At 29.0% G+C, this 14199-nt stretch overlaps 2 protein-coding genes across 2 annotated transcripts; one reads left to right on the top strand and one right to left on the bottom strand.

The window, feature by feature from the left end:
- The first annotated feature begins 6 nt into the window (after positions 1-6).
- LOC119672919 (glycerol-3-phosphate phosphatase-like) lies at positions 7-710 on the top strand. The gene is made up of 2 exons (XM_038084086.1): positions 7-171; positions 289-710. The coding sequence occupies exons 1-2, from the start codon at positions 14-16 to the stop codon at positions 461-463; spliced, it is 333 nt and encodes a 110-aa protein (XP_037940014.1). The 5' UTR covers positions 7-13; the 3' UTR covers positions 464-710.
- Positions 711-1843: 1133 nt separating this feature from the next.
- On the bottom strand, positions 1844-13248 carry LOC119673436 (gamma-aminobutyric acid receptor alpha-like; the record flags this gene model as incomplete). Its single annotated transcript, XM_038084706.1, is given in 7 exon segments — positions 1844-2319; positions 2376-3050; positions 3135-3452; positions 7954-8036; positions 8106-8326; positions 8556-8623; positions 12667-13248. Coding segments are annotated over 7 exon segments (1824 nt in total). The 3' UTR covers positions 1844-2086.
- Positions 13249-14199: the final 951 nt, after the last annotated feature.

The raw sequence follows: 14199 nt of genomic DNA, 5'->3' as shown, positions 1-14199 counted from the left end.
AAAAAGGTTTCCAATGTATCACATACCCGATACGGGATCCATTGTGAGTTCAATTGAGTCTTGTGTCGATCGTGCTGTCATGCAAATGGGTAAACCGAATCCATTAATATGTGAAGGTCTTATCAATGCTGGAGTGTTGAAAACAGAACGCACTTTAATGATTGGAGATTGGTAATTTCTTAATAGATATTATTTCTTAACTTCATTTATATTATTTTACACTTTTAAAAATTTTGTTCTAAATATGTGATCCAGTACAAAATTATAATATTTAACTCCTGTTTTCAGTTGCAAGATTGATGTAACATTCGGAAAAAACTGTGGTTTCCAAACATTACTTGTTGGTACTGGAAGTTATCAGCTAGAAAAACTACATAACATATATCCAAATATAGAAGACTACAGAAAATACATTCCAGATACTTATTTACCAGCTCTCGGAGATCTATTAACATTTTTATAATTATTTGAAAAATTTATTATAATAATTAATTAACTTTTATTAAATACTTTCTTATTAAATAATGTGTTTAACAACATTTGTTCAGTTTGCATTTAACTTGAGTTCTTAATCAATTACATATTTTGTAGGCAAAGGGGAAATAAGATGATAGGGAAGAGAGATATGTTTTAGGTTATGATTAAAAGATATTTATATATAATAGTTTCAGTTTTCTGTGTATAAAAGAATAATTTGTTATAAAAATAAAAAATTGTTGTCCAGCAACTTTAGAAAAAGAAAATAATGTGTATATATTGAATTTATTATTTATAAATTATTATTGAGGGATTCTCTGTTACAGGAAGTAAAGTTACGTTTACAAACTATAAAATCAAAGATATAAAATCCAGACAAATAAGACTCTTGGAGTACATTAGTGCTGCCAAATTACTAAGCTACTGCATTCATAACAATATTGTGTTAAACCCACTATATTATCATATCAGGGCTCCTATTTTCCATAAAAAAAAACTAGAGAAACTGGGAACTGCGAATATCTTAAATTATGCGCAAGACTATTATAATCAATTTTAATATATATATTATGTCTCCACATTATTGTAAATATTTTTTGGATTTGTTGTGCGGGCTGTACTCTGATATAAAGGGCTATAAATATTGGCAGACAAGTCAGCAAAGTAACAAAAATTATTTAAAACATATATTGAATTTTATTAACACAGGCAAAAATATTTTTTATTTATTAATCCTTTCCATGATATGTTTCTTAAAGCCTGTAGACATATATATACGAAATTAAATAATAGTAAAGGAATAATAATATTGGCAGTATAAATTCCAAGCGTCTAGAGATAAAACTGTCAAATATAAGTAAAATGTTGTATGATTCAGAAGACACTTTAATATCGTCAGAAATCGGTTACAGTGACTGAAAGTATAGTGGGACCTTTCCTGAATAATGTATTTCTTTATAGAACTATGCACATTAAATGTGTGTCGTTAGTGATATGTTGTATAATAGTTGTATCCGGACTAATGAATATTGAAATTATAGTAAGACGGGTAAGTTCTGTTACTTGTAATATAAATTAACTTAATATATAATAAATACTCAATAAGTGTCTTTTATCGCAAAAAATATAATCTTAAGTACGTACATGTTAATAGAAATGGTGCATATATAGCAACATAATAATTATATATAATTATATACTTAAACCTAAGACTATTACAAACAAATATACATATTCCTTAGATTCTTTAAAATATTCACAAATAAATATACACAAATATACTTAATAATATCATTGACATTATAGAAAGTGATATGTTTCACTTAATATGAAGTCAATAGCAAAAAATTGTAGTCCCTATTAAAATTATGTTTAAAAATATTTTTTTACTTTAGCAATTTAGCGCGAAGAAATCAGTTTAAATAAACTTAAGAAGCAGAAGATTGAAGAGTTCCAGCAAATCATATTGAATATAGCATAAATTAGTTGATGTTGTACCCTTTTGATCTCAAACTCAATTAAAGAATTCGATTTATGGAGTGACTGCCATTAGCTGCTTCATTTGTTTTGATTTCCTCCAGGACTTTGTCTAAATTGCTAAAAGGTAACATCAGGAGGATGATGGCGTGTGCGCTAGTATACGTGCACTACGTGACAAGTAACCGTACCAGTAGAATACATTAATAAGGAAGAAGAGAAGTGGAAAAACAATTCTTGAGGCACGATCGATTTTCGAAACAGAATTATATTGTGGTGTACGTTTGCCTTTTCGGCGTGCCTCTAATTCTTCGCGGCGATAAAATGACATACGACGACGACCAGCCGAACGTCTTGGTGTGCCATCTGCAATATTTAAATCAAAAACATTAACTTTGATTAAAAAATCTATCACATATTACCTTCTCCACCACGTAAATGAGACTCCTCATCATCCTCATCAGACATATCGAAATTTACTCGATTTTTATGGCGCTTATGAAAACAAGGCCAGTTCAAACAGGAAAAACTAAAACCATCACTACGACGACGTCGTTCATTAGTTTTACGTTCCAATCTACTACCAAGACCGATGCCGCTACTGCTAGCTGAAGTCTTACCACTACTCGGTATGGTTATTGAACACATGGATAAAGGTATTACTTCATATATTTTCGAATCTGTACTTGAGTTGAAATCGCTTTTGAGAATGCGTTCCTCAACTTCGGATTCCGTTTCCGACTCAGCATCCTCAATGATGAAGTAACATTCTCCTGAACCATATTTTGTAAAATAATGTACCACAGCAAATTGTAGTATTGTGGCAAATATAAAAGCAAAGGAGAGAAATACAAAAAAATCCAAAGCTGTTAGATATGGCACTTTCGGCAGGTCAGTACGTGCTTCCAGACCCAAAAAAGTCATTGTTAGCACAGTTGTAATACCAAGTGATACACGATCGGCAGTGGCTTCACGGTTTAACCAAAATGAAACCCAAGAGAGTACGACAAGTAAACAACAGGGGCCATATACTTGTATGAGGAAATTACCCATGTGGCGTTGTAAATGGAAGTTTACCAAGAGCATTGAGTATTCAGCTAAAAGTCGAGAATATAAGGAATATATGAAAATTAAATAAAATTAAAGTTTTAATTTCATAGAATTAATTTTATTTTACTCACAAGCACGGCTTTCCACACGTACCCTACCATTGTTGTCATTTTCATCACCTTTACCGCTACCAAATAAGCCTTTGTCGAGTTGCAGACCAATGCCACGTGCATGTTGGTTCTTAGCTCCTGGCCCAGCAAACGCGGTTAATGTTTTATTTTTAAGAATTGTTTTGCTAGTTGGCGCTGCTGCTTTGTAAACAATGTCTGTCATGTTTCCTGCTGGACAATCCACCAAATCAAACTGTGATAATTTCATATCCTCAGCTATGGCGACCGCAGGACGTTCTTTATTCCAGCGGTAGATGACGTCAGCAGTTGTGTATCCAACTGCGATAAGGAGGAAAACATCAAAAATTGTGAATATTTTTTTATTTTATAAATTAAGCTATTCTTTAATATAGTCATACATATTAAATGTCACATAAATAATAGAATGATGCAGGAGTTAAGAAAGTTTTCTTAAGAAAGTATAAGAAAATTTATTCAGAGTAATTTGTAGTACTTTTAATAAAACAGTCTTTTAGACTTGATTCGATCTACGATCAGGTGGAAGAAATATTTAAAAGGGCATTTCATGGACCATAAGGATTCAAGAATAGGGAAGATAAGTTCTATACTGTCTTTCATTAAAGAAATCGGATTTGAATCTGACTAAGGGGTACAATAGATCTTTTAGGTCGCAGTGCACTATCCCTTTTCCTAATAATAATAATTACATTATGAACATAATCGAAATGCAATGTTCTCTTCGGGTCCCGTAGTAAGAAAGGATTATCTAGAGCGAATATTCAGAGACAGTTTTTATCAGAAAGGTCATACTTTTAGAAAGTACATTAATGAAGACAATCGAAAGGGTAATACAAACGCTGTCGATTGAGGTTGACTACATAAAAAGTTTCTTCAATTAGTAAATCTTAGATTGATAGTAGTTAACATTCTTAATAAGCAGCAGTTTCAAGCAGCCTATATTTACATGCTGTGAAAATTGGCGAAAAAAAATGGATTTATTACTATAACCGTAAACGCAAAAAATTATAGGTTTATCCAGCCTAACCATCCATATAAAATCAATAGCAATAAGAATAACGTTAAGTTGTGTATATAGTAAGATCAGGAAGACGTGTTTCACTGTAAGGTGCTAAAACCGAATGAAACAGTTACTGCTGTTCGTTACCAACAACAATGGATAGATTGGAAACATGTATTGATTTATAAAAATCATAAAAAGAAATTGTTGTAAGACAATGCTCGACCATATATCTCAACACAAGTAAAAAGTACCTCGGAAGGACTGAAGTGGGAAACTCTACCACATGCTAACTGTTCACCAGATTATTCTCAATCAAATTATGAGTACTACTTGTTCCGATAGAAAACACGAAGAAACCAAAAAATGGCTCGTTGAATGGATCACATCAAAAGACAAGCAATTTTTTTTCCATTGATTGAAAGATGATCGAATGTCCATCATGTTTTGATAAAAATAAAATTTAGCATTTTTTAGAAATGTATTGGTTTTTTTAATAAAAAAAAACTAAGTTATATACCCAATTAATAATTAAATACAATATCGTTATTAAGTTAGCATAGATGTCAAATTAATAGATTTGAAAGCATGCTTGAAGACTTGATAAGTTTAAAATAAAAATAATACAGGACAACATATATTTGCTTCTCTACATGATATATCATAAGTATTATTGATAAAGTTCTTTAGAATAAGAACAAAACAATAAGATTTTTAATATTAATTTTTTTTTGTCAAATATGATGCGTATTATGAATTAAAAAAACTAGAAGGATTCGATTCTTGACTCTTCTTCTTGAGTTAGTGCTATTACGCACTTTTACTCTATAATGGCTGGGGAGCTTATCTCTACCCCACACTAGGCTTTAACTAGGCTAAGAAATCATATCATTTATTTGTCTTTTAGTTGATGACGGACATGAAATCAGCATATCTTCCTGAGAGTCCAGAAGTGGACTTGAGGATTGTTAGGGCGGGGTTCGAAAAATAATGAAGAAACAATAACTACAAAAAATTTGATTAATTTATTTAAATTCGGCTGACCATACAACGCTGTTTTGAGTATTGCCAAGTACTCATCATCAGTGATCTTAGGAAATATTAGAACTTTTATTTGATTAGTTCATAGTCAGTATATTATTTTTTGGACTGTAAGTGGGTGGCTTATAGTGTCATTATTCTTACTCTTAAAAAAAATATTTCTTTTTTTAAACTGTTAATGATATTCAACAATAATATTATCCTGAGTTTCATCGCCCCATAACTTAACAAGTTTAGTTATTGTCATAGTAAATATGCTGAGAATAAAATTGAATGCTGTCAGCACTCACAATATTTCTGGTTGCGTAGGGTGTTCATATGTACATTGTATTTGCGCCCATCAGAACTTCATCAGAAGTACTCATGTTATCTTTTATTGGCGCTATGGGAATTGAATTTCGTAGTGTTGACAAGAAGAAAAAATACAGAAATTATCAAAATGTTGTTGTGAAAATGGCATATTGGCAAGATTCATTTTGGTTGCTACACCTAAGAAACGAAATTAATGAATTTCACTTTTTTCTGTTTGATTCGTAATGGTTTAATTTTTTTTATTTGCCATTCACAAACGTGGAGATTTAATCTCAGACGCCTTTTTCTGTGTCGTATCCTGCACTCTTAGTTATTGACATTTTTATTACGTTGTTCATTTGAATTTGCACAGCAGTTATCACAACAACTTAATTATTTGTCAAATTGCATGAATGTTGCTCATACGACATGTAGGCTCACATAATGACATTAATGGAAACGGAGAAAGTGGGAGAAAATAGGAGCTTACGATTACATATGTTACTTTCTTGTCAATATTTGAATTATTTTTGTTATGTTTAAAGAAGAAGACATTGTGGTTTGTGTGATTTGTGTTCCTTTGATTAAATTCTAGATTATTTGCATTGATATTTGATTATTATATTTTTTTTAAGGCGAGAATCAATGAATATAAAAAGTCTTTTGATATAAAATAGCTTTATATTTGGAAAAGTACGATTTTAATTTGAAAGTAAAATAAAAACAGAACGCACTTGAAATAGATATCTGTTTAAATTTATCAAATCACAAAGAAAAACACACATATAATTATTTTAAAAAAGAAATGTGGTTAAGTTTTGAACAAGAACACAAATATCTATATAATACTGTAGAATTTTGTATAAAAAGGAATGAAAATGCTAACAAACAATGTAACATAAGTTACTGTAATTATCAAAAACGTACATATCTGGTTGTCTAAGATAAACCCCTTTAGCTGATGATATCACAGATGATATCTACAGATGATATCAGTCAGCTATACAGTCTTTCTCATAAAACTCTACTAGAGAAAGAACAACTGTTCATTTTAACTAAATTAAAACAATGTGGAGAGTTTGAGATGCTTCTAGATCTTAAGATCTCAAAATACTGGGTCAACGGAAGATAAATCACCATAACACCAGATAGAATGGACTGAAAACAGAAAAAGGTTAATATGGCACTGATGATATTTAGTAATAGATAGCTCCAAAATAAGAAGAAAATTTACAAACTAGAGAACCGAATGTCTGTTAGTCAAGACACAATGACTTCACTATTCTTAACAGGAGGTAACACCAGAAATATCTAAAATAAACATCTACAATCATAAAACTTAAGGCACAAATGGATAATTTCTATGTAAGATAGTAAGAATAGTCATTAAAGCATTAGATTCGACAAATTTTTTATTGATTCAGGAGATAGGTCTTATAAAACCTTGTTACTAGAAATTATGTGATTTTGCACACGGTGTACCCAGTAGCTATTATTGCAATGAATTGACAGACAAATAGGTTATGGAAAATACCTCAAAGCAAACAAAAGAACCTTTAGCCAATTTTGGGTGTAAATCCAATAGGAAAGAATTCTGCTACATCAAGCAGTTTCTCCCAAAATAACCTGAAAGGAAAAGGAAAAGTAAATACCTACTACAGCTTAAATATATTGAATTTAAAAACAATGATTGGAATGGTAACTGGTCACTGATTTTTAAGCAAGTAAAAATAGTAAAAATTATCCGATACCGATAGTTTAAACAGCAGACTATGAACAATAGACATGGAGATATTCCAACATATCATTGCATATTCCTTTGGAAGTAAGGATTTTGAATATTGGAGAGGAAAGGCACGATTGTCCTGAAATGTGAAAAAATCTATTAGGTACCATTTTATATGGAGTCATTGAGAAAGTTATATCCAAATATATAACTTTTATTGCTACTGTAGAAATTTATTCCAATGGGGCGTTTATCGGTACAAGTGTTAATAAATCATCATAGTAGGTAACAATTAGGACGTAAAACAATTGGAACTCATAGCATTGAAGAATGTCCAGTTTTTATATATATATAAGAACAATTTTTCAAAAACCAAGGAGCAAAGAAAAACAGAGGTAAACGTCGATCTAAAAACAATAGTGAAATAATGGGCGTAGTCTCAAGAACAGCTAATGTTCAAGCCGGTATAAAAAGAACAAAATAAGTAAATAATGTTTAAAAACTGGTAAGGAAAAAAAAGCTGTTATTTTCCAATAGATCTATAGCTTTCTTAGAAAACGAGCACTTAAAGTTTATAAATACAGAACTAACAAATACCATTACAAATTTATTTATATACCTATATATTATATTAATATATATATATATATATATATTTTTTTTTTTTTCAAATATATTTTTATTAATTCTAATTACATATTCAGATCTATAATATATCTATCTATAATATATATCTTACTTACACGAGCCAAATTTCAAAGGACATTTTTGTATGTCCATAGGAAAATCTTCCAAATTCATTGGACATCCAGCTTTGATTGTTAATCTTTAGAATAATAAAAAAGAAAAATATATATTTTTATAATAAAGTAATAAGTAAAAGTCATTAGTTTACCTGCTTGAGTACAGCACGCGCCCATTCTGATAAATACGAACAAATTTATTTGGCGTGGTAATTGTGTGCAAATAACTCTGTTTGCCATTATAAAAATATGTGTCTGGCTTCCAAATTCGAGCCAACATTGAAACACTTAACGCTAAAGTATCTTGGGCACCTTCAAAAGCCAGCCTTTTATCAACCCAAGATTGACGGAAATAACAATCCATCGAGTACGTCTATTAATTGAAATACAAATCAAAAAGGGTGACGGTAAGAGCTCTGTGCATATAAAAATTTTTATTGAAGTTTAATTGTTGTTAAACGATTTTGCTATTCGAACCCTTACAAGGACATTTCTATTCATTAATACAAAAATAACCAAAAACGTGCAAATAAATTTGATTTGGTGAAAATAATTAATTTTGTTTACTAAAAGTGCCTTAGTGCTTTGCTATTGACACTCACCATGTCCACTTCAGATATAGGGCCCATGCTGCGTACCATTATATCCACTTCCACTGTAGCGGGAGGTCCTTAAGAAGACAATGTGAAGAAAATAAGATAAATAGAGATAAATTAATGCTTTAATTAATTTAACTTGAAGTTGTTGTATGTTGTATGCCTTATAATTAGATTGTACAGAATTTTTTATTTTCAAGTTCACACAAATTTTGTTCCGATGTTCAGTGTATTTCATCCTTGTTTCTGCCACTACAGAAACCTATTTTTATTATTTTTTCAAGCGCCATTGTAAACTTTTTTAATGACTTTTATACACGATTTAATTTTTCGTATTAGTTGCTCATGTATGCGCTGGGTCCCTGGCAATGGATGTGCGCCGGAGTGCTCATCTCAACTATGCATTTAAGTGCATTTTGCAGATATGCAATTTCGTTTATGTGCGGAAATTTTGCATGGGCTTATGCATAATTTCCAGCTAACAACTTTATTAAGTATCTCGAATGCGCCGATTATAAGTTCGCGTTTGAATTTATTAAAAATTTCACAAATTCGTTGAATTTTAAGTGCTTAACTTTACTTTCCGGCCTGTTCGGTTCTTAAAAATAATCAACTAAGTGTTGTTTCCGTTTGGCGGGTTTATCAAAATTATATTTAAATGCCACAAAATGCCGAAACGCTTTTATGAAATTATCCAAATAAGCCAAAAGAAGCCAAAATAAGTGCCAATGCGACACTATTAGATTAGCTTTTTTGTTTTAGGTTTCTAGGCAAAAATTTTATTGCCACTCATAAACTTTAAAGCTGAAAAATTATTTTTTGCTTCGCAATCTTTAAACTTTAAAATGACGTTTACGAAATTTTTTTTCACTCTCAACAGATTTTTTCATTTTAGACAGATTGTTTTTGGTTATGACTTTGTAATGGAAATGTTGACTACATTTCCGCCGAAACACTTGAAAAACGGATGCTAACGCTGTTACGGATTTGTGAGGCAATTGCCAATTTGTTCGCTATTCATTTTGTTTTTCGTAAACAGTAGCAAAACATCCTTTATTCATTATCCTTAGGAAATATCTGCGGAAATTTGTGCCTGATTACGATTGAAATTGTACGTAAATTTGAGTTCTAAATTTAAAATTTGCAATGCTCAAGTGGACTAAATGCTAATGCTTAAGAAAAAATGTCTAGAGATACTTGTATTATTATTTCCCCAAAGCTTTAGAATTTAGCATTTTAATGGACGTTGACAATGACAATAAGGTTATCTCATCTTATATGGATATAGAAAGATATAGAACTTGTAAAAGGTAGAACTTATCTTGTTATATTCTTTAAACAGCTTTTAGAATGAGTTCCTATTTTTATTGGTGCAATGATGATTTAATCTATGAGATTTTCTGAATATGATCAATTAAAAGAACGTGATAATTTTCTTCTAACATCTGTAATTTCATTCTATATTCAGTGATCAAATATGTTATTTTGGTACTATAAAAAAAATATTGAATAATACTACTTAAACGGTCAGTGAAGCAACCAAAATCTGTTAGCCTTTTGTTATATTCTGATAACCAAAATTCCTTAATTTCGTAAAAATGAAATTAAGTTAATTTCATAAGTGTTCATATTGGCCCAAATTAAGGAAATCATATGTTTTTTGTTTACAAATCGAATATTAAAAATTACATGCTCCAAACAGCATTTGTATCTGGGAAATTTTAAAAGTTGATTATTATAACTATAAAGTATGGCATTCAGGAGTTTTATTAGTTTTAGAGGATTGCAGGTAAGTGAACTATAATTTTTTATATTTTTTATATATTACATTAATAAAAGTTACAGTTCTTTCTCTATATTCTCTTTATTTGCACTACTTTTAAAATATTTTCCGTCAACTGTTAACATTTTTTTTAAAAAAAAAATCACTTTCTCGTTATCTTAACTTTATTATTTGCTTAAAATTTATCTTACGCATAGTTGCATTTGTCCCTTAATTTCAGTCCTTGTTTCAATGAAGTCACTTTCCTTAATTTCGTTCTAACCTCAAAACTGAAGCCACTTTCCTTAATTTCGTTCTAACCTTAAAACTGAATTTTGTATGGAAAAAGCAACTTAATTCCAATGAGACGAAGATGAAATTAAGATTTTTACGAAATTAAGGTATGTCTGAACATAGTATTTAATTCAATTAAATCAACTTATGGTTAATATATAACTATTATGCATTTCAATAGTTGATTTCTTAATTGAATTATTTATTATAATTCATTGATAATTTTAAATAATATTAAATGGAATATAAACATTAAATAAAATTGTTTCAATAAAATTGAGCTTCTCATGTGAAGTAGCTGTAAAACTGAGATCACACTATAATTACATTAAAATCGACACTTTTATAGTAGTTATAGTTTTCATATATAACTACGATTAATTAAAGTGGATTAGAATTATAAATAAAAATATGTCCGCATAGATTTCATCTCACTATCATTACTTTCTAATTCAGACAATTTAAGAAATTTATTTTTGTTACTGGAAATATAGAATTTATTATACTATATATAATACATATATCTATATGTCTTCATTTTTTTTTAAGAAATAAGATGTTGGAGAGGATAAGATAAGGCAAAATTATATGCTAATTTATAAAACAGTTATGTTAATATAAGATTATTTTGTTGGAGCTAAGCAGATTATTAATATAAAATAAAATAAAAAGATCTATGATATGCTATCCGAAATAATGTTAAAAGAATATTTGTATACTTTTTCAAATCTGGATTGAAAAATAGATTCTGGGATCATATAAAGATATAATAAACAAATTGAAAACTGACAATTCATCCAAAACTTTAAAGTTTTAGTATATATCCATAAAAATTTATATGGATATTAATTTTTATATTAGTTTTATTTAATATTAAACATATTATAAACTTAAATAAATTTATAATCAAATAAAACCAGTGTTTTGTTTTAAAAATAAAATTGAAGGCTATAAGCCTCTGAAAAAATGCAGAACATAAACAAAATGCAGAGTAGCCGAGATTTTATTTCCACTTTGCAAAGAACCACTTAAACCTGTGTTATGTTTCATATCCCAAATCACTTTTTTATTTTGAGTTCAGATCACAGAAAACAAATTTTTGACTCCTATATTCATATTTAGTAAACGCTATTGTGATAGTAAATATATTTAGTCCATGGGTCACATCTTTTCTGATTTCAAATGCAATTTATAATCGTATGTATTTCTTCTTTAGCTAGCGAATTAAAATTTCAACTACTCTGTTACAATTTTATTGGCTATTGATCTAGGAAGATCTATAATTGCTATGGTAAAGTCTACAGTTGAATAATTATATCCATGTTTTGGTGCACATATCACATTCGTGACTTTTGGGTAAGGCCAGGATGAGTCACGAATGTGACTATTAAAACATGTGACCAACGGAAGAATCTTAATATTGCTGCTTCAATTAGTAATTTTAATTACTAATTTCAATTTTAATTTATATTTTTATTCTGCAATTACAAAACGCATTAAATTCCCGGCTCATATTGTAATCCTATATTATATCCTTAAAATGAATGATAGTTATCAAACACATGTGATTCTAACTTATTTAAAACATAAATATTTATACCAAAAAATAATTTTTATTAATTTTTTTGCAATTCCACATTATATTTAATTTAAATATTATTTTTATTTAAAACACATAAAATTTGTATTTGGTTATATCAAAGGGCTACATCGATTAGTTCGAAGGAACGCACACCTCATCAATTTGTTTTCTATATTTGATTGCTTCCTTCTTAAAAGTAAATAATCACATTCCTTTGAAGGATTTCACATACTTTGATTAATTTGAGCTTGATTAGAAGGTAGTTTTTTCTTTAAACACATGGTTTTTATATTAAAACTAATCGCATTTCTTTCTTTTTGTATTGCATAAATACACTCAACATCATTTTGTATAATTTAACTTAAGCATTTAAGTATTTTTTATAGATACGACTTTATTTGATTAATTTATAGAACTTCAAAAATATTCTTTCTGACTGTACAATCATATGCTAAGTATGGTATACTTGTATGACTTACCACCGAAATCCGGTCTGATGCTGTTGTCATAGCCGCGCAATAAATTGTCCAGTAACTCGGAAATGTTTGCATGATTATTGCGTTGTGTTAAACGCATATGGGAGTCCCCCTTCGCAAATGACCAGGAATTAATACAAATGACGGACATTACAGCACAGCTAATCAAAAGTTTAAATAAACGTCGCATCAAGCAGCTCAAGCTGGCAACGCTGCTTAATATTGTCATATTGTGGCCACTTTCGTAGACATAAGTACGCGTAGATAAAGATATGTAAGGATATGAAAATCCTTTTGAGGAGTGATAAGGTTAATAGTACAAATTGCATACACTCTGCTGCACTTGACAGAAGACTGCTCTGTGTGGGTCCTTTGCGTTGTTAGTGAAAAAGTTGAAGTGACCAGCAATTCTATTTAAACTTTTTAGTTTTGCTTGTTTGTCTTCAGGGCTTATCTCAACATGGTTGTTTGCACTTGTTTGACTTTTTTAAATATGTTAAATATTTTCTTTAATTTCTCAATTGAGATTTTTAAAACCATTTAATTGAATTTTTATGCAATCTTAGTTATGTCAACGACAGCTTTCTATAATATATTGTATAATAAATTCATTACTCACAGTTTTTTCGATTTTATTATTTAATTATATTAATTTTTATTTCTAATTAAAAATTATTTAAATTTTTAATTTAATTTTTTTTTAATTTTTAATCTATTCTGAATAGAATAAAAATTTATTTATATAGGATAAAATTTATTTTTATTATTTTAATTTTTTTTTGATTTTCTAAAATTTTTGATTAATTAATATATATAATATTGTTTAAATTTTGATGGAACGTAGTTTAAATATATGCAATTACAACTATTAATCCAACTTTAGTTAATTTAATAACGCTTAGAAGTTAAGTTCCTTGCAATCATTTTTTTGTAAATGATTTTGTCACTCATTAATAATATTTTAATATTTGTTGTTAATACGCCAAAAAAATTATATTGTATTATTAGTATATTAACATATTACATATAACATATTAGTATATTATATAAAAAACATAGCGTTTTTATCTTTATTATACCGTTTATGTGATTTCCGAGACATTATAATGTAAGCATATTGCTTATATTATTTAGGTTATGTGTAAAATTCTGTAATCTTCCGTCTAAGCTATACGAATTTCCTTGAACCGAATAATATTACTTATAAGCATGACAAGATATATAAATATATGAGCATCTCAGTTCGGTTGATTGTTCACCTAATTTACTTTATTTACAAGTAAAGTATTTGATAGATCACGCTAAAAATTGACAACAGTTTATGTGGACTTAAAATTTTTTTTAGATATCTTAAAACTGTGTCTAAATTGACACATTGCTTTAAATTGACTCATTTGTTCAGAACAAACTTATTTGTCAAACCGTTACATTTGTTCAAGACAACTCATTTTTCCAAATCAAACTATTTATCTGAACCGCAAAATTTATTCAAACCGGCACATATGTCAAAACCAAAACATTTGTCCAAACCAAAAC

The sequence above is a fragment of the Teleopsis dalmanni genome, chromosome 1, assembly GCF_002237135.1.
Source record: "Teleopsis dalmanni isolate 2A chromosome 1, ASM223713v2, whole genome shotgun sequence".
In the NCBI taxonomy this organism is placed as follows: domain Eukaryota; kingdom Metazoa; phylum Arthropoda; class Insecta; order Diptera; family Diopsidae; genus Teleopsis; species Teleopsis dalmanni.
This window is presented reverse-complemented; position numbering and strand designations above follow the sequence as displayed.

Excerpts from the sequence above, each read along its gene's own strand:
- LOC119672919 (XM_038084086.1), top strand. The coding sequence starts at position 14 with ATGTATCACATACCCGATACGGGATCCATTGTGAGTTCAATTGAGTCT. Across the intron at positions 172-288 it reads ACTTTAATGATTGGAGATTG|TTGCAAGATTGATGTAACAT; the intron begins GTAATTTCTTAA and ends TCCTGTTTTCAG.